The sequence below is a fragment of the Polypterus senegalus genome, chromosome 12, assembly GCF_016835505.1.
Source record: "Polypterus senegalus isolate Bchr_013 chromosome 12, ASM1683550v1, whole genome shotgun sequence".
NCBI classification, from domain to species: domain Eukaryota; kingdom Metazoa; phylum Chordata; class Cladistia; order Polypteriformes; family Polypteridae; genus Polypterus; species Polypterus senegalus.
The window spans coordinates 20,068,434-20,090,469 of NC_053165.1; the positions used below are offsets into that span (position 1 = coordinate 20,068,434).

Consider the following 22,036-nt stretch of genomic DNA (forward strand, 5'->3'; position numbering starts at 1 on the left):
GACAAACTAAATCATGTTTCTGTAGCTGTTCAACATAATATTGCCTTTCAGCTACAACAATTTGAAGCTACACGAACAATACCCTGGACATTTTAGGATACAAGTCAACACTCCAAAACATTCTTTACTCCGAAATGTACATATTCTGTAACTTTAAAAGCTTTTTTTCACATTTACTCTGGTGCCCCACAGGTTCAACTGTATGTGACTGAAGGAGTCACTTTTAGAATGTATGCCATATTGGGGGTTGGGGTGGGGGATATCACCTCAAAAATAATAAACCTCATCCTATGATCCTATGTTAAGAATTTTGAGCAACAGCCACACTCCATGGAAATGTTTTAGCTCTCCTGATTTCACTTCTTCTGAGAAATAAAAAAATAATAATAAATTTTAATACAATAATAAATAAATTAAATGCATACATACAAACAGTTCCGTAATGGGAGGACACTTGCCAGATCAAACACTGTCTCTCTAATTAAAGTGATGAAAAACAGATGATGCCGATTGAGGAAGTCATATACTGTACAAGCAATGTAACAAAAGCAATATTATAGTTTCAGAGCAGTAACTGGTATTAACAGTAACTTCGTTGAAACATAAACATGGAAAAGCATGTGCTTCTTAAACACTTGAATAACATCTTCCTCGCTAATCTCTAAAAAACGGATAACCTATGCAATTAAAATGCAAAATGGGTATGTGAAATCATTGCAAAAAACGTGCACTTCCGCGAGCAACTCAACAGATTCTTCAGACTAAAATGTATCAGCACTTTTTATATTTACTGAAATTAATTTCAATGACAGGACATTTCTTAATTTCTATTAAAAAGCACTTAATGTATTTGATAAAACCGCTTCAAGCAGCAATACATACATTCGCGATCAATTAATACAAACGGCTCGTAAACATTAACATGACACATTTTTTAATGTCCCTATACACAACTAAACAGAACGCACCAGCGACATAATTCTGATTTCCTTAACCGATTTTTTTCACTAGTGCGTGAACATTTAAAACACCGAAAACCAATGCAAACATCCCAATGTCAACGATTCCGCTTTGAATGGGCTCTGAAGAGCACGGAGTCCTGTCAGATTCCACGTGGGTCGCAATGAGTTACTGTTTAAAGCCTAAAACTATTCTTTTGTTCTGTTTAAGAGAATACACTTATCATCCGCATCGCTGACACAACTAGCGATCATTTAAAAAATTTAAAGTCACAGAGAAGCTTTAAAACAAAAAGTAAGTTTTCGTCACAGAAGGCAGCTGTTCTCTGGAAGTGTTCCAAGTGAAAAAGGCCCCTCCCCTTTTTAAACAGTGGTCAGATCTCGGCACATGTAAACAAGATTTTCATTCAGTTTCTTAGCCATATGTTATATATCATTGGACAATGACGAAGTATCTGTTGGCAGTGATTATTTATCAATATAGGAATGGAACTCATAACCTGAAACAAAAACATATGCACTGTACAATATCACGTGGAGCCTCTGGATTTAAATCCATTATGGCCTGTTCCTCTAGTTGAACTGATAATCAACACCAGGCCAGAGAATAGACTGTCAGACAGCGGAACGACTGAAATCAAAGACAAAATAACACTTTATTTTATAAAAGAAAATTAAAAAATAAATAACTTGCAAAATCCACAGAAGCCACAGACTGAGTCAATGGAAGTATTCTGTCATAGGCTGACTAAAAAAGCAGTCTTACCGGTAAACTCTCTTCAGTCTCCTTCCTCCAACTTTCTTCAAAGCTCCCCCACTACACTCCGAAATTAAGATAAGGATGTCAAACAGGAACAAACTTTTTAAGTCAAGAAGGCACCTTACGAGAATTCTGTTATGTCTTTCTTATGTTCTCATTCGATTTCTAATGTGTGCCAGGTTTATCATGGCGTCCACGCTCTCAAGCGTCATACGCATAAGACGCCGCGCGGATGAATAGCGTAGAAGTGAGACCGGGAATTTACAGTACGCATGCGCGTTGCTAACCATGCATTAAGGGAAATGTAGTTTTCTTGAGATCGAAGTGCTGTTTTAATCGTATGACTAGTTCCTCAGATAAGTAATAAGTATATATAATTCTGACGTTACTGTGATTTATTTACATTCTCAATAGAAATTTAGTCTGGTATAATGTAACCCCCTTTTCTCTCTCTCTCTCTCTCTCTCTCTCTCTCTCTCTCTCCCCCGCCCCCCCGCTAAACTTTATGGGAAATGAAGTTCAATGGCGAGAAAATCTCGGTTTGCACCAGAGTAATCTTATCTTATGCGTTGTAGTGATTCGCTATATGGGAATGTTTTACGAGCTTTTGATACATGGGACTGTCTAATGCTGCACGTTATAGCTAAGACTGGTTATCCTAGTCCACCAGATGGGATCGGCAACTTTCCGGATAAAGTGTATACTCGATAGGTCCTTTGGAGTACAGTATTTGTCGCTAGGGGCTTATAGAATTACGAATGAAAACTATAACGTGACTAATGCTTTTTCATCGCAAGATGCTGAGACATTTAGGCCTTACATACATCACAGCGAGTTGTATGTTTACTGGCAAAATAGTGACACTGTAAGTAATTTCTGACAAAATCATTTATCTTTCTTCTACCTTTTTTCTAGTGACGAGGATTACAGACTATAACTTCAGTTTTCTTTTTTCTCAGTGTAGTATTTGCATGTTACATTTGTAAATGTATACACCTTTTGATACAGAGGCGTGAAATACAGTATGTGATTCCCGTTTTCCTCCATTAAAGTGCTGTAAATTTTAGATAGTGATTGTTTTCAGGTCATCAGTCAATATCCTATATGTGATTAATTACATCTGTGTGAGCCAATATCACATTTTCTAACTCGTTCATTTAATAAGTAACACCAACTATGCGGAAAAGCAATTGTACCCATGACCTTCTTTTAGAGACATTTAACTGCAATGGCTGCTGCCTGATCGCTTCCTTTGATTCAACGAATTTTCCACATCACAGTGGATGAATTTTAGCCCACTTTGTTTCACGAAATTGGTTTGATTCAGACACATCACTAGACTTTCCAGCAAGAACAGTTTATTTCAAGTCCTTCCGCATCATTGCTACTGAGTTTAAGTATGGACTTTAACTTGACGAGTATTAACCATTAATTTTGTCGCCTTTTAGCTGTTCTGATGTGGAATTGTTTCTGTTTTTTGGATCATTGTTTTGCAGCATGACCCGTGAAACTTCAGCTTCAGCTGCTCTTTAGCTTTTCTATATGCATTTCTTCTCGTGAGTCATTTGTTGAAAAGTATAAGGATTTATCAGTCTTCTACTATATAATAAAACACAAATGTCTGTGAATGTTTCATTGTGTATGACCCCTCCTAGCAATCTGATTGGTCAGTTTGGTTTGAATGGCCAGTTTCACTTTTGTTGGTAAATCAAACACGATCAAGACAGGAAGTAGTGGGCATGAGAGGCAGACACACGTGGAAATACAGAGGAAAGACATAGGAGGAATGCCAAGAGTCGCTTTCAAATATCAGAAGTTTTCACAAGAATACAAGTGATGTTTTCACAGTGGGTAGTGTGGACCCGTGTGCCATTTGGTGGTAGTCAAAAAGTGGACAGGAGACAAGCAAGGCATCTCGGAATGAATCTGAGAAGTAGACTTTATGGGAACACATCTTAAAAATTAGCTTGAATACCTTCTATGCAATTACCTGCAGCAGATGTTCCACCCGTTGCTCTTTTTGTCTTCATTCAGCACATTTAAGTGAGCTTCAAAAAAAAACCCAGTTATTCACAAAAACTTGATTTTTAAAATACCGTGTGTGGACACTAGATGGCGCTCCAGCTCCCCAAACCTAATACAATCGACACAGGGCACAAGTTAAAAGCACAAAAGAGCCTTTTTATTGCGTGGAAAACTCTTCACACCAGCGTTTTAAACCACAGCCACAAGTATAAGAATATTAAGCACACAATGATTATTTTTTCATTCTGTCTCTTGGTCTTTGCCTGCTGCACTCCTCCCAGCAACCTTCATCCACCTTCCACCCGACGCTGGCTCACCACAGTGAGGCCGGCAATTCCTTTCATATTGGCCAACCTGGAAGTGCTTATGCTGTTCTTCCCATGTAGTCTGTAAGGACTTCTGGGTAAGGCAGAAAACCTATGCCATATGGCTCCTCAGTTTCTGCAGCTCCCCCTGGCTGTACCCACAGTACCCAACAGGACTGAAGTAAAAATACTCCCATGATGCCCTGTGTGAATCCAGGGCACAAATACAACCCAGGGAGGCTGCTATCTAGCGTTCTTGGGGAGGGATTGCTCTACAGAAGCTGCCTTCCCCCATCCTTCCATCTGTTGAACTGGGTTGGGCTGTCGGCCATCCCTTACACATTTAAACCCTTATTCCAGTTGGGGAAACTGGGCATTTGGCCTCTGAGGAGCCTGGTTAACAGAAGCAGATTTCTCTACCAATAACCCGATTTTGTGGTTATGTAAACCTTAACTAGGTTACTGTTAAGGATTTTGTAGTAAGTGCATGTATTTATTTCAAACATGCTTTCAGTAGCCACAGGTAGAAGCAGAAATAAAAGAGATTTCCAGAGGTAAACATTTGGGCAGTTTCTGTATTCCTTTTGCTTGCTGCAATAATCTGTCTCAGTATTTCAGAGATTGCTACATTTATATTGACAAGCTGAACATAAAATACTAAACTCACCAACAGAATCTCGAGAGCAGTAGGATAACACGTTAAAAGTAACATACATTACATAGTCTGATTTTCTTTTTAATGTATAGACTAACCCTAAGACAATACTTATCTCTCTATTATAAAAGAAAATCTTAAAATGAGACTATTGCCAAGAGATTTTTTAAAGTCCATTTCCAGCCACTCCCAGGGTAATCTTACCTCTCATTTGTGTGAATGCTTTTGACAGACACAGTTCCTGCACTCTCAGCTGTTATACATTTTTACGTTTTCCTCACTTTAAGTTCCCAATAAAAGAAGACGTATTATGTCCAAATCTTATTGAAGAATTTCATCCCAAAGAATATCTACAACCGTTAACAGCATCCGGTCTTCCACCAGCCAAATTACTGTTGAAAGAAGGATGTATTGTAATGTTATAGCGTAATTTATGTCTAAGTGAGGGGCAAAGCAATAGGACAAGATTAGTTGTATTCAAAATTGGGCAAACAATTCTGACATGTAAAATCTTAACAGGTGACAAGAAAGGTAATGTAGTACATCTTCTACGGATAACATTAGAAACCAAAGGAGATCTTGATATGCCATTGGTATTGAAACGTTTACAGTTTCCCATTACATTAGCTTTTGCTATGACAATTAACAAATCACGGACAAACATTCGAAGAAGTTGGTTTATTTATTAGAGAGGAAGAAAAGAAATTCACTCACGGGCAGTTATACGTGTCATTGTCACAATGTACGTCCAAACACAGAATCAAAATTCAGTGCGATATTGACGAAAAGTTAATTCAAAAAATTGTTTTTACTGAAGTTTTACAGTAAAAGTGTAAGTTTAAAAAGCATTTGCGTGTTAATTTCAATGCCAAACAAAACAAAAATGTATTATAACGCAACATGAAACATCATTTTCTTTCAATTTATTACATTTTACTATTTTTTTACTATGGTTAATTTGTTGCTGTAATGTAAAATAGTTAGCTCTATTATGCACTTGTAACAATTCCCATGAAAATAACAAATTGTGTTTAAATTGTATATGCGCTTCCCCATACACGAGCGGCAGAGCCGTGAAGTGGCTAGCGTACAGCGCCCACACGGGTGTCGACGAGTGAAGCGAGCAGGGGGCAGACCCCCCTAGTGTTTATTAAGATCTAACAGAGCGATGCTCCTAAATTTGAGCCCGCTGACAAACTGGGAAAATGACTTAGACAGACAGATACAGGGAAGGATTATGGATATTTTTAATCTGTTTTTCCCTTGTCAAGGAATGAGCAACAGTGAGAAAGTACAAGAGCACTGAAGTACCCCACTTCCTCTACAGCAGAAAAGTGGGTCAGCTTCTCCTCCACCAAGTAAACAGCATTGACTTGGTGTTTCTGAAAGCAGATGTATAGCCCAGCCAGACCAGTAAAGGTGAGTACCACTCCAGTGTGTTCACTGTTCAATCTGTTTAAATTGTACATCCTCTGCCCCATACGTGAGTGGCAGATCTATGAAGTGGCTAGCGTGTAGCACCCCGGGGGGTTGTCAAGCGAAGTGAGCAGGGGGCGGATCCCCCTAGTTTCAATGAAGTAAAAATACCTACGTTATTATTATTCCAGTATAATTTCATTGTAACGTAAGAAGCAGGCTTAGTTGTACAGTGTGCTGCATGCATTCAGATAACCGAAAGCTGTAAATACAGCAGCAGTTTGACTAAACATGTTTATAAACGCAAGAATCATGCATATTTTAGATCTGAAGTGGCCAATGATGAAGTTTAACTCTTTTTGCCGCAGTTTAATGGTGTCCTTTTGGCAATGAGCTCCAGAAGATTATTTACCCATGGAAACGTGGATTTTTAATAAACCAGGCTTCTGCCTTAATCAAGTTATTCACCTTAATCCAGTTACATATGTGCATGTAAACACACTCTTAGTGTCGGTTTGGCTGTCGCAATACTAACTCACTACATGTTGGGTGTTCCAGATAAGATACATCTATACTACAGTACAATCAACTGAAACCTCAGATGTGAGATCTCAATTGAACTAATGAGACTTCTGAAACCTGCCCTGCGGTGGGCTGGCACCCTGCCCGGGGTTTGTTTCCTGCCTTGCACCCTGTGTTGGCTGGGATTGGCTCCAGCAGACCCCAGTGACCCTGTAGTTAGGATATAGCGGTTTGGATAATGGATGGATGGATGGACTTCTAAAACCAACTGACTGCACCAGTGATGATCTCTTTGCACTTTGACATTAAACTTGCACATTAAAGGTGAAGACCATGGAGCGGCTTCTGCTTCACCACCTGAGACCACAGGTCCGCTGCGCCCTCGACCCTCTGCAGTTCACATACCAGGAGAAGGTGGGAGTGAAGGATGCCATCATCTATATGTTACACCTATCCCTCTCCCACTTGGACAGTGGCAGTTGTGCTGTAAGAATTATGTTTCTGGACTTCTCTAGCGCCTTCAACACCATCCAACCTCTGCTCCTTAGAGACAAGCTGACAGAGATGGGAGTAGATTCATACCTGGTGCCATGGATCGTGGACTATCTTACAGACAGGCCTCAGTATGTGTGTCTCGGGAACTGCAGGTCTGACATTGTGGTCAGCAACACAGGAGTGCTGCAAGGGACAGTACTTTCTCTGTTCCTATTCAGCCTATATACATCGGACTTCCAATACAACTTGGAGTCCTGCCACGTACAAAAGTTTGCAGACGACACTGCTATCGTGGGCTACATCAGGAGTGGGCAGGTGGAGGAATATAGGAACCTAATCAAGGACTTTGTTAAATGGTGCGACTCAAACCACTTACACCTGAACACCAGCAAAACCAAGGAGCTGGTGGTGGATGTTAGGAGGCCCAGGCCCCTCATGGACCCCGTGATCATCAGAGGTGACTGTGCGCAGGGGGTGCAGACCTATATGATAAATATATGCTGGATGATAAATTGGACTGGACTGCCAATACTGATGCTCTGTGCAAGAGAGGACATACCCGACTAGACTTCCTTAGAAGGCTGGCGTCCTTCAACATCTGCAATAAGATGCTGAAGATGTTCTATCAGACGGTTGTGGTGAGCACCCACTTCTATGCAGTGGTGTGCTGGGGAGGCAGCATAACGAAGAAGGATGCCACACGCCTGGACAAACTGGTGAGGAAGGCAGGCTCTATTGTAGGCATGGAGCTGGACAGTTTGACATCCGTGGCAGAGCAACGGGCACTGAGCAGGCTCCTGTCAATCATGGAAAATCCACTGCATCCACTGAACAGTGTCATCTCCAGACAGAGGAGCAGCTTCAGCGACAGACTTTTGTCACCGTCCTGCTCCACTGACAGACTGAGGAGATTGTTCCTCCCCGACACTATGCGACTCTTCAGTTCCACCCAAGGGAGTAAACATTAACATTATACAAAGTTTTTGTTTATTTTACCTGCATTTTTATCACTCTTAAATTTAATATTGTTTTTATCAGTATGCTGCTGCTGGGGTATGTGAATTTCCCCTTGGGATTAATAAAGTATCTATCTATCTATCTATCTATCTATCTATCTATCTATCTATCTATCTATCTATCTATCTATCTATCTATCTATCTATCTATCTATCTATCTATCTATCTATCTATCTATCTATCTAAAGCCATCCCACATTAGCCAGCAGCCATGCCACGTGAACTTCAGAATGGGCCATCCACCTGTAGCTAAGCATGTTCGGGTCCAGTCCCGGTCATTGCCTCTTCCAGCTTTTGCCATCGGGCAAGAGATACAGAGCAATGAAAACCATGACAAACCGCCTTAAAAACAGTTTTTATCCAAAAGTAATCATGGCCCTGAACTCAAATTAAACTTCTCCATACCATTCTCTCGATGTGCAATAAAGACCTTAAGTCAATCAATGCAATTTGTACATTTAACCAGTGCAATATGTATATGAAAAGTGTAATTTTTATATATATTTGTAATGCACTCATTACTATCCTTTTCTTGTTTTTTTAATTCTTATGCCTCACACTGAGTTGACAGCACCTTCAATTTGTTGTTCCTTTGTAAAAGTGACAATGACAATAAAGATTTATCTCTCTCTCTTTATCTCTCTCTACTTGGATGGGAGACCATCTAGGAAAAGCTTGGGTTGCTTCCGGAAGAGGTGTTGGTGAGGCCAACAGGCGGCGTTTAACCTGTGGTCTTTGTGTGTGGATCCTAATGCCTCAGTGCCTCACTGTGCTATAAAAATGGTGCCATCCTTCAGGTGAGACATAAAACCAAGGTTCTGACTCTCTGTGGTCGTGAAATATCCCTGGGCATCTTTCGTAAACAGTAGGATCTTATCCTGCCCACCACATTCTAGGTCATTCTAGCCTCCTAATCATTTGCACAACCCTAACCCTCTAATTGACTATTTCTCTTACCTCTTCACCACCTAATAACTAATGTGTGGTGAGCGTAATGGAACAAAATGGCTGCCATCACAACATCCAGGTAGATGCTGCACACTGGTGGTGATTGAAGTGGCTCCCTTTCTCTATGTAAAGTGCTTTGAAAAGCGCTCTATAAATTCATCCTAAAGAGTGTTTTTCTGTTGATCAGTGACATAAAAGCCAAATTAAAGCAATTATGATTGAGTGTTGCATAACAGTAAAATGTGAAAACTTCCCAATACTTTTTATAGGCACCGTACAAATATCTGCGTGGTATTTTGCCTGCCAGGGAAGGCAACACCCTTATTTATCTCCAGTGACATGGATACATGCAGAACTGTTTTCATTCCATTAAACAAAACACATTCCCACTGATTAGTTTTGGAAAACATTTCTCTGTGGTAGGGGATTGCCTAATTATTTTTTAGTGCTGAGTTAAATAGTGAAGAACCTCAGACCTGAAAGGCAGCAATGACTGCTGGGTTTCATTGAAGCCATCTACTTTTATAGACTAAGGGAATGGACTTTAAACGACAGGGTGTCTACATATAATTCACAGTATGTGAGCGAGGGAGTTACCTGCAGGTACTCCTATTTTAAAAATCACACGCCATTAATTATATTATATCCTTGGGCTCTTGTGAAATACATTTTGTTTATTAAGTTCTTTTTTTATTATTTTCCTTTCTACATTCAGAAGCATTTGGCAAGGAATTTGTGTGCATATCTGGATGACACAATGCCTGCCCCACACTCCATGTGCCTTTATTTGCTTCCCACCTGAGTTGCTGTTTGTGCAGAGTTTGCATATTCTTCCTGCGTGTTTGTGGTAATCTGGATTATCCCCACATTCCAAAGGGACGTGATAGTTTTTCATGGATGATTTGATATTCTGGCGGCACGGTGGTGCAGTGGTAGCACTGCTGCCTCACAGTAAGGAGACGTGAGTTCGCTTCCCAGGTCCTCCCTACGTGGAGTCTGCATGTTGTATGCATGGGTTTCCTCCCACAGTCCAAAGACGTACAGGTTAGGTGCATTGGCGATCCTAAATTGTCCCTAGTGTGTGTGTGTGCCCTGCAGTGGGCTGGCGCCCTGTCCGGGGTTTGTTCCTGCGTTGCTCCCTGTGCTGGCTGGGATTGGCTCCAGCAGACCCCCGTGACCCTGTGGTAAGATATAGTGGGTTGGAGAATGACTGACTGACTGATTTGATATTCTTTGCTATTGCCCTAATGTTGGTTACTATTGTATCAGAAATATTTTGAATCCACGTTCTGCATGAAAGTATGAGATTAAATATTTTTTGGTCATCACTCCAAAACTACATATTTTAAAAAATATAATTTTTGGGTGGAGTATTCATTAAATGGTTAGTGACATAACATAGCATTCTGAAAACTGCTTAGTCCATTTCATTATCATGGGGAGCTGGAAGCAGCATTTGCGTGAAAGGCAGAAAACAGCCCTGGGTGAGTCGTCAGTCCATCACAGGACCTACTTGAGTCGACAATTAAATGAACGTATACGTTTTTTTGGAATGTTTCAGGAAACTCTGACAGGCTCCGCACAGAAAGCTGACGGGCCTAGGATTCAAACTCAAAACTCTGGTTCTGTGAGACAGCACTGCTAACCACTGTGTCAACTTGTTTACTCAGTTACTGACTCTCCGTTTGTGAAACTGTGACTTTTGAAAATGGAGGATTTACTCTGTGGTTATAGTAAAGATAGTGAAAGCATAAAGACTGCATTAGTAGCTCTATGGACTGTAGAATATAGCTTTATCTTACAAGGACAACATTCATGTATGGTTTAGGAATCGTAAAAGATTTCTGTGGACTGTGTAATGGATGGCCGGGGATGCTGCCCGGACGGGATGCCCTTTATAAGAGAAGACCGGGGGAATGGGTGTACTGCCAGGAGTACCTCCCCGGAACATGAGAGGGAAGCCCCCTGGGTTTACATCGGGGCTATGGATTTGGAACTCCGAAGCTGAACCGGCTGCGGTTCGGTGGTCATCACCAGGGGGCACCTGGACAGCTCCAAAGTCTGAGCATACCACACTTCCGCCACACCCAGAAGTGATGCCAGAAGAGGAGCGGGGTTCCTTTGCAGCACTTCCACCACACCTGGAAGTGCTGCCAGAGGTTAATCATAAGACACCTGGAGCACTTCCGGGTGCACTATAAAGGAGGACGCCTCACTCCATTCAGGAGCCAGAGTCGGGAGGAGGAGGAGGACAAAGCTTGGGAAGAGAGGAGTAGAGGCGGCGAAAGGGAAGATTGTTTTGTTATTTGAGCACCGTGTTGTGTGCGGGACAGTTTAAAGAAATAAACGTGTGTGTTCTGGACATTCTAGGACTGTGTGTCTGTCTGTAGCTGGGCTATCTTCTACAACTGGTACTGTGACTTGCCATTTTTGCAGTATTATTGCAGGTAACAGAATACTAAAATGAAATAACAGAAATGCCTGATTCATTTATTACATGAAAGACACCATCAGTTGACTTTCAAATTGGGAACATATTTCTTTTAACTTATTAGGCCAATACATTAGTAACACAAAGTGGTCCAGTTAGTGCTGAGATAGTTGGTACCTTGACTTAACATTTCTTCAGTGACTCTTGATAATGAAAATGTCACACTTTAATTTCAGGCAACGCTGTTCCAAACTTAACAGATAACAAGGGTAGCCAAGTCATAAAAGGTACCATCATTTACAATTCAAGCAGGGGGAATGTTCTGGAGCTTGTAACCACTGTAATGCACTGCTGTGTAAAGTAAAGTAAGTGGTACATTAAATCATTTGTTGACAAGGCTGGTGCCATAGCTTAGCATTTCCTCATTTTCTCAGGCCAGGACTGTTGTGGTAATCGGAAAGAAGCAATGCAAAGGAAGCACACTGCAACTGCAAACAACTGAGTAGTCAAAAAACTTGTGAACTTCATATACTGTAATCTACTGCATAAAAGATGGCATCAGTAACCTGACATGCTGGAACAATGGTCCTTTAGCATTAATCAGCTATTGCAGTGGTGTGATGGGAGAGTCAAAGTCAAGGGTCTCCAACTCCGGTCCTGGAAAGCTACTGTGGCTGCAGGTTTTCATTCTAACCCTTTTCTTAATTAGTGATCAGATTTTGCTGCTCATGAACTCTTCCTCTTAATTTTAATTGATACACAACTTAAGACTCAGGCTCCTTAATTATTTCATTTTTCCATAATTAGCATCCAAACAATATTAAGATATAAAATGAACCAACACATAAACAACAGCCTGCGTCCATCACACAATAACTGAAAATAAAGAAAGGTGAAGGCCTCCGTAATGCTGATCTGCTCAGGTCCACAAAACATTTTGACAGCCAACGCTCTTAAAAAAAAAAAATCAACAGTTTTGGAAATGTCTGCCATGGCAGAATGAGCGCCATGGAATTAAATAACGGGATTAATTAGCAATAAGAATTGGCCTCAGATTAAGAAACAGAGTGAAGTGAAGTTGGTTGGAGTTGCTCATCTGTTGGCTCATTTCACATCAAATTTATGTTTAGGTGCCGTTTAAGGAAAAAAGAATCAATTCAGCGGTCAGAGCCTCAAGAAAAGTCAATTAAAATAAAGGGAAATAGTTAATTAGCAGCAAAAACTGGTCACTAATTAAGAAAAGAGTTGGAATGAAAACCTGCAGCCACAGTAGCTCTCCAGGACTGGAATTGGAGACCCCTGGTCTAAGTAATTCAGTAAAACCCAGTTCAGCTATGTGTACCCCTAGAGATCAACTAATAATAATAATAAATATATATATATAATACTTTTTAAAAACCATGCTTATATTAAGTTAAAAAGTGTAGTAAAAATAACTCTCTCAAACATCAATCGTCTGCGGTGGGTTGGCACCCTGCCCAGGATTGGTTCCTGCCTTGTGCCCTGTGTTGGCTGGGATTGGCTCCAGCAGACCCCCGTGACCCTGTCTTCGGATTTAGCGGGTTAGAAAATGGATGGATGGATGGATGGAAACATCAATCGTAAAATTAAAGGTGGGTGCTTTTGCTAAGATTTTAAGAAGTGTTTTTTGAATGTTGATTGATGAAAAGTGCCCACGCTTTTATTTTATGAGTGATGTATGAGAGACTTATTTTTTACTTTTTAGTACACTTTTTAACTTAATATCCATCCATCCATTATCCAACCTGCTATGTCCTAACTACAGGGTCACGGGGGTCTGCTGGAGCCAATCCCAGCCAACACAGGGTGCAAGGCAGGAAACAAACCCCAGGCAGGGCACCAGCCCACCGCTGGGCGCACACACACCCACATACCAAGCACACACACTAGGGACAATTTAGAATCGCCAATGCATCTAACCTGTATGTCTTTGGACTGTGGGAGGAAACCCACACAGACACGGGGAGAACATGCAAACTCCACGCAGGGAAGACCCAGGAAGCGAACTCCTAACTGTAGCCACTGCACCGCCCTTAACTTAATATAAGCATGGTTTTTAAAAAGTATTTTTTTCTATATATACTCAGCAAAAAAAGAAACGTCCCTTTTTCAGGACTGTGTATTTCAACAATAATGTTTTAAAAATCCAACTAACTTTACAGATCTTCATTGTAAAGGGTTTAAACAATGTTTTCCATGCATGTTCAATTAACCATAATCAATTAATTAACATGCACCTGTGGAATGGTCGTTAAGACCTTAACAGCTTACAGAAAGTAGGCATTTAAGGTCACAGTTCTAAAAACGCAGGACACTAAAGAGACTTGTCTACTGACTGTGAAAAACACCCAAAGAAAGATGCCCAGGGTCCCTGCTCATCTGCGTGAACGTGCATTAGGCATGCTGCAGGGAGGCATGAGGACTGCTGATGTGGCTAGGGCAAAAAATTGCCATGTCCGCACTGTGAGACGCCTAAGACAGCGCTACAGGGAGACAGGAAGGACAGCTGAGCATCCTCGCACTGGAAGACCACGTGTAACAACACCTGCACAGGATCGGTACATCCGAATATCACACCTGCGTGACAGGTACAGGATGGCCACAACAACTGCCTGAGTCACACCAGGAACACACAATCCCTCCATCAGTGCTCAGACTGTCCGCAATAGGCTGAGAGAGGCTGGACTGAGGGCTTGTAGGCCTGTTGTAAGGCAGGTCCTTACCAGACATCACCAGCAACAACGCCTATGGGCACAAACCCACCTTCGCTGGACCAGACAGGAGTGGCAAAAAGTGCTCTTCACTGATGAGTCACGGTTTTGTCTCACCAGGGGTGATGGACGGATTCGTGTTTATCGTCGAAGGAATTGAGCACGTCTGGGACCTGTTGGATCGCAGGGTGAGGGCTAGGGCCATTCCCCAGAAATGTCCAGGAACTTGCAGGTGCCTTGGTGGAAGAGTGGGGTAACATCTCACAGCAAGAACTGACAAATCTGGTCCAGTCCATGAGGAGGAGATGCACTGCAGTACTTCAAGCAGCTGGTGGCCACACCAGATCCTGACTGGTACTTTTGATTTTGAGCCTCCCTTCATTCAGGGACACATTGTGAAACATTTTTAGTTTATGTCTTATGCTGTTGACTCTTTTAGTGTTCATACAAATATTTACACATCAAGTTTACTGAAAGTAAAAACACTTGAAAGTCAGAGGACGTTTCTTTTTTTGCTGAGTATATATTATTTTTAACTTTTTAGTCTTGGGTTTGTTTTAGTATAATTTTGTAATCAATATTTTAACACTTCCTTTAATATTTCTATCCGTTACTAGCGTCATCTATTGGTGAAATCTTGAACTATTCTTCATATGAAAATTTCACTTCTTAATTAACATGGATTAATTGATCAATTAGTGAAACTGATTATTGATTCATGTATTGTCATCAGAAGTGAGTAAGTGTGCAAAATTTCAAGTCAGGCGGAGTGGTGGCTCTGAGGCTAGAGATCTGCACTGGCAATCTGACGGTGGCCGGGTCGAATCCTGTAATTGCCAATAGGGACTCAGCTCTGTTGGGCCCTTGAGCAAGGCCCTTAAGCTGCAATTGCTGAGCGCTTTGACTAGTGAGAAAAGCGCTATATAATTGCAAAGAATTATTATTATTGTCATTTGGACAATAGGAAGTGGGTTAAATATCGATTATAAGATTTGTACCAGACAACAAATAAGCATGGTAATAAAAATGAATCCTCACTGGTCTCTCAATGTGTTTTCATTTTGTAAGTGATACAGCGTTATTAGAACATTAGAAAAGCTGCGTGGAGATCAGGCTATTCAGCCCAACAAGCCTTTCCATACTAAATACTCAACCAAAATAACATCAGGTCGAGATATGTGGCTCTTAAAGTCCTACTCTCCACCACACTACTTGTCCATTTATTCCAGATGTCTCTGGTTCTTTTCGTAAAGAAAACCTTTTCAACATGTGTGCAAAATCTGCTGTTCACAACCTTCCAACCATATCCTCGTGTTCCTATTGTTATGGAACATATCGAATCGAAAATGAAGTGTAATCCTTCACTTTTTCAGACTATTATTCTGCTTGCTGAGGTAAATCAGTCAATCAGACCTTTATTTTATATAAAGCCTCTTGCAGTGAGTATTTTTCACAAAGTGCTGTACAAAAGCATAACAAACCACATAGTAAAAGATCAAGCATGGAGTGGAAAAAGAGAAAGAATAAGCTGCCATAACCGGTGAAACACAATACTGAGAAAGAGCTCTGTGAAGAGCTCGACTGCATCCCCCTTCCAGTATATACAATGGTGTAAACAACACACACAACATAGCATATCCACATCACATGACACTCAAGGATGTGCCTGATCATTTAAATGTACTTTACACACAAATCATTTTTTTTTTCATTCAAAGTCCCATTATCAAATACAGTATATAATGACCATAAAAGCTATTACACTAGGCGTTATGAATTAAAAAGGATGATTGAATTGATAACTAAAATTCCATTCATCTAATAAATAAAAAGCTCAAAAAAAGAGATATGAAGGTTTTCAATTTAGTTTCACATGGATACGATACATAAATACAATATAATAATAACAGATTATCCACACTTGTTCAACTGAAAAGCTGGTTGTGTTGTACTCGTGTATCACACTGCAGGCCCATCTCTGTCCTGTCCTGGGTGTCTACGCAGTCGTCCCTTCCTGTTATCTACAGTTTGTTTCCATTTGAAATTACGCAACTTTTGTTTGCGCTTTTCTCTATACCAGAGCTGGTCGCAATATTCATCAGCACTCATTCCTGAGATGCTTTTCAGTTGTGTGTAGTCTTTATAAAACATCTGGAGCTGCCCCAGTGTGGGCGGGTTAACTATGGCCCTGCCCATTTCTCCAGTTGCTCCTCCCACTTGGCTTTGTTGAGCTCCAACATGCTCTTGTTCGATGATCCGCAGGTGGTAACGCACAAGGGTGTGGGAGAAAGAGTTTTCTTCAGCAAGGCAGGAGTAAATACCCGCGTCACTTTTTTCCAGTAGGCGTATAAGTAGACCTTGCTCCAGGTGTATGAATCTTTCATCACTTTTGACCTGTAAATGTAAACATTTCTTAACTTATTATTGAGGTTGTTACCAAGAAACTCAGTTTAAAAAAAGACAAAAGTAAAAGACGGTTCTGATGCAGAGGTCTGATTTCAAGTGTTACCCATTACAATTTTAGTTTTGTTTAAATATATAACTCAGTTTGATTTATCAATTAGTTTTCTTCTATCTGGTGTGACAGAGGAGAAGAGGAGAGGAGAGGTTGTGATAGAAGTGTGTAGTAAATATGGCATTTTATGATAGACTCCATTAGATGTCTCTGAATTTTGCTAGGCGGCACGGTGGCGCAGTGGTAGTGCTGCTGCCTCGCAGTTAGGAGACCCGGGTTCGCTTCCTGGGTCCTCCCTGCGTGGAGTTTGCATGTTCTCCCTGTGCCTACGTGGGTTTCCTCCCACAAGACATGCAGGTTAGGTGGACTGGCGATTCTAAATTGTCCCTAGTGTGTGTGTGTCCTGCGGTGGGTTGACGCCCTGCCCGGGATTGGTTCGTGCCCTGGGATTGGCTCCAGCAGACCCCTGTGTTCAGATTCAACGGGTTGGAAAATGGATGGATGAATTTTGCTATATACTGTACATTTTGCTATGATGCTGGGTTCTATTGACAAGCATACTTAAATTAAAATAAACATTCCATTAGAACTGCAAGACACATCACTTGAAAATGGGGAATACTGCGCAGACCGATAATGTCAGAAGTGATGATTGGACTACACCAAACACATCTTAAAATGAAACTCATGTAGATGTCAAAAACTGTCAATATGAAATCATCACAAGTGGTCACTTCCTTCAAATAGCACGTTATTAAACATTGTGGAGCACTGCAGTTTCATTCTAGTTTCTGCATAGAAAACCATAATCTTGAACCTCACCTCCTTGACGTGATCATTTCTGGGGTGCTGGACTGTCCACTTCAGCATTGCTTGATGGGATCTTGGGATGCACTCCAAATAGGTGGAATTCATCTCTACTCCATACATGACCTTATCTTCCACAGCTTCAAAGCCTGAAAAGAATCAATAACTTTTCTGAAAACATGCATAATATACCCTTTTCACTTTCTCATATATGAAGTATAGGGAAAGTATTGAAATCATAGAAAAATTTGATTTCGAGGTTTTGATGAATCTCGATGTTTTAGACCTTCCTACGAAGTATAGAGAAATTATTGGAATGCTCCAAAAATTCCATTTTGAGATTTTGATGAATCATTTTTGGAATTATGTCTATCTGTGTGTGTGTGTGTGTGTAAACATGATAGCGTGAATACGCTTTCACTTTGGTCAACCAAATTTTGCATACAAGTATTAGGTACAAAACGTAGATTTCTATCAACTCGGCTAATCGGAAGTGGTACTTTACCTTTTATTCATGCAGCTGCAGAATCCGATTTATTCAACTTTACTTTAATGATAATTGTTCAATATATTATTAATTTGATTTAATTTGTTGTTGATGGTTCTTTAACGTACATAATCTAAAAATGTAATCATTGTCTTGCCGTTTACTCCTCAAATATACATCCCCATATCCGAGTATATGAGAAAGTCTAGGGAAGACCACTCGTGATTCCATCCATTCGTGATCATTCGTGTTTCCATCCATTCATAACATTACATAGCATTCTTAGAGCCTGTTTAATCCAGATTAGCAGCTGGGTAGCCATGGCCTCCCCTAGTAGCAGGACAAAAACTAGTGAATGTTTGTAGGGGGCATACAAAATTCAGGTGGTGGGACAGAGGATTTGATATTTTGGTTGAAACAAGGCTGTTACATCTACCCTTTAGTTTCAGTCATAATAAACTGTGAAGTAACAGTTCACTGCTAAAATTTGGTATTCTAAGTTTAATATTAGAATTTTAATTATCTTGAAAAACTCTGTTCATGCAAAATGTAACATAAGTGTATATCCACCTTAGTAAAAGGGCAAGGTTCTGTATGTTTGTCTGATTGCTATGTCTCCATCATGCCAACAGATGGCACATCACAAACATTAACATGGCATTTACGAATCCCAACTAAAATGGCATATAACAGATAAATGTGTTGTATGGTGCACTGCTAATGCTAACACTGAGGTCTACATAGATTACTTAGATTTCAGCCCTTTCTTAGATAGGTAGCACAGCTAGTTTGACTTAATCCACTGTTCTTCTTCCTTAACAGATTCAAAACAGCGCAGTTATCAATGCTGATGCAAGAATAACTCAGTCTACTTTGAATATCTACATCACATATTAAACAAACAATACAGTGTGTGATAGATGGCTGGCGTTTCAGTCTGGCCGGGATGTCCCTCAACAGAAAGAAGGAGGAAGAGCAGCCTTTTCAGGGCATTGCATTCCCCGGGATGCTAGATGGCAGCTCCCCTGGACGGAAATGGTTCCCTGGATTCCCTCAGGGCAGCATGGGACATGGAGTCCGTTTCTTCAGCCCTGTTGGGTGCCGTGGGTGCTGCCAGGGGGAGCTCACAAGGAACCTGGGGACTCCTACTGTCATTACGACCCGGAAGTACTTCGGAGGCACGAGGACGGAAGCCCGCAGTACTTCCGGGCTACCTGAGGAAAGAGTATGTGGCGTTTGACCTGGTGAAGGAACACTTCCGGGTCAAGGACTATTTAAAGGACTGGTTGAGACCCAGCAAGGAGAGCCGGAGTTGGGAGGGTGTGTAACTGAGCTGCTGGGAGTGGAGGACTTTGTTTATTGTATTATTGATTATTGATTGGAGAATTGTGAAGTGTCAGGTGCTTTGTGCACTTTATTTAAGAAAATTATTAAAGAAATTATTCTTGGTGCTTTATAAGTGTGTCTTGGACATCTGTCTGGTGGGTTTAATGGGGCAACAGCACCTCTAGCGTCCACAAGTGTCAAAATAAAATTAAAATTGCCAGTAACCCACTTTACCTGACAGCTGATACATACAACATTTAAAAATACAATTTCCAGTAATTGATATATCAAAATTGAGAAATAACAGCAAAAGACTTTAACTATGAAAGCTTCTCTTTATAATTCTGCTTTGTAGTGTTTAAATTCAGAAAGGAATCAAAATTGATGTGAATTGGTTGGATTGAAATCAATAATTAATGTCTTTATCTGACCCTTGACGGAGCACAACTGTACTTGTTAGACTTCAGATTAAGTAAAAAGGTGTGTTCAAACATCCTTCCTTCCAAATCTCAGGGGACAGAACAGGACAGGTGTAGGGGTAATGTCCCCCTTTTGTCCTCTTTTAGTGTTGGATCTGCCTCACAGTATTGTACACGAGGTAGAAAATTTCCTGTGCCAGCCAATTGCATTTTACATTCATACAAACCACGCCAATTATACCACTCACAAAGGACCTAGTTTAGTACTTAACCAGTATGAATAGAGGGAAGTAGCAGGAAGTTACCATGGAGTATTTAAATAAAGGAAAACTTCAGCTGACTATGCACAGGTTTTTTTTGTTTTTTTGGAGCAAAGAAGTATGTACCATACTATCTGAAATTAGGGATTGTTACTTCCATCTCTTCAAGTCTATTCATTCCTATTGTCATCCTACACTCCTGATGCTGAGAAGTTTATCTATGAATACGTCACACCTTACATTGACTTGTTTAACACTTTATTGGCAGGCACTTCTTCTAATCAATTATCTCAGCTCCATCTTGTTCAAAACTTCACGTAAAGAGTCTTCACTAAGACTGGCATCCGTAAGCGTATAAGCGCCAGTTCTTTTCATTCTTCACTGTCTTCTAATCTTATAGGACTGAACAAAAACTCCCAATACTAACCAAAATAATTTTAAATGACCTTGTACTGAAATACATCAATTATTGTCCTCATCACTACAGTCCTGACCACCCATTCCAGCCCACTGATGCTGAAAATTATGTTACACCCCAAAGCAGCCTGGTCTCTATGGGGTCAAACAGCCTTCAGCTCTATAGCATTCTAACTTTTAAATGACATCCATAAAGTACTTAGGTCTGCTGACTCTGGTCATTTTTTTAAAAGGTAACATAAAAACAATTCTGTTCAAGGAGGCTTTCAGTTTCCACTGACGTTCTTACATTCCTATTCTTTAATTTCAAACAGATGAAGTTGTAGAGGCTGCTGAATAACAACGAGCCACTAGGTGGCAACCATAACCCATTTTCTTTCAAGATAACAATGTGTTTGTCTCCACTAGAGGGAGCTAACCATCCCAGAAATGAGTTAAGGGGAATTTTCATTTTGATGCCAGTGCGTGCTTTACATCTTAGCACACAGACACATTTGCTTAATAATAATAATAATAATAATAATAATAATAATATATATATATATATTTTATTTATACAGCACCTTTCCCATTCTCAACATATTTTTAAGGCATACAAATACACAAACACACACACACACATATAAACTGCTCAAAGAAAATTAAAGGAACACTTTTTAATCCGAGTATAGCATCAAGTCAATGAACCTTCTGGGCTGTTGATCTGGTCAGTTAAGTAGCAGAGGGGGTTGTTAATCAGTTTCAGCTGCTTTGGTGTTAATGAAATTAACAAGAGGTGCACTAGAGGGGCAACAATGAGACGACCCCCAAAACAGGAATGAATGGAGGGAGACCTCTGACATTTTTCCCCCTCATCTGTTTTTTCACTCATTTTGCATTTGGCTACGGTCAGTGTCACTAAAGGTAGCATGAGGCAATACCTGGATCCTATAGAGGTTGGTAGAACAACTTCTCCAGGATGGCACATCAATACGTGCCATGGCCAGAAGGTTTGCTGTGTCTCCCAGCACAGTCTCAAGGGCATGGAGGAAATTCCAGGAGACAGGCAGTTAATCTAGGAGAGCTGGACAGGGCACCTCGTAGAAGGTCCTTAACCCACCTGCAGGACTGACTGGTATCTGCTCCTTTAGGCAAGGAGGAACAGGATGAGCACTGCCAGATCCTACAAAATGACCTCCAGCAGGTAGGCCACTGGTGTGAATGTCTCTGACCAAACAATCAGAAACAGACTTTATGAGGGTGGCCTGAGGGACAGACGTCCTCTAGTGGGTCCTGTGCTCACTGCCTGGCACCGTGGAGCTCGATTGGCATTTGCAATAGAATACCAGAATTGGCAGGTCCACCACTGGCACCTTGTGCTTTTCACAGATTAAAGCAGGTTCACCCTGAGCACATATGAAAGATGTGAAAGGGTCTGGAGAAGCCGTGGAGAACGTTATGCTGCCTGTAATATCATTTAGAATGCCAGTTTGGTGGTGGGTCAGTGATGGTCTGGGGAAGCATATCCATGGAGGGACACACAGACCGCTACAGGCTAGACAATGACACCTTGACTTCCATTAGGTATCAGGATGAAATCCTTGGACCCGTCGTCAGACCC

At 40.9% G+C, this 22,036-nt stretch overlaps 2 protein-coding genes across 3 annotated transcripts in view; both read right to left on the minus strand.

The window, feature by feature from the left end:
• Window positions 1–1,919, minus strand: part of LOC120540353 (DDB1- and CUL4-associated factor 1-like) — a 56,203-nt gene extending 54,284 nt beyond the window's left edge. Inside the window, exon 1 of the mRNA XM_039771035.1 lies at window positions 1,726–1,919. The gene's annotated coding sequence lies outside the window, so the exon portion shown is untranslated. The remainder of the gene's footprint in view (window positions 1–1,725) is intronic.
• A 13,711-nt stretch (window positions 1,920–15,630) lies between these two features.
• Window positions 15,631–22,036, minus strand: part of si:dkey-49n23.1 (semaphorin-3D) — a 297,367-nt gene continuing 290,961 nt past the window's right edge. For both annotated transcript variants that reach the window (XM_039773289.1, XM_039773290.1), the window contains exons 17-18: window positions 17,543–17,676; window positions 15,631–16,659 (exon numbers count right to left, since the gene is read on the minus strand). In XM_039773289.1, the coding sequence (XP_039629223.1) occupies window positions 16,225–16,659; window positions 17,543–17,676 (569 nt within the window). In that variant the 3' untranslated portion in view covers window positions 15,631–16,224. The remainder of the gene's footprint in view (window positions 16,660–17,542; window positions 17,677–22,036) is intronic.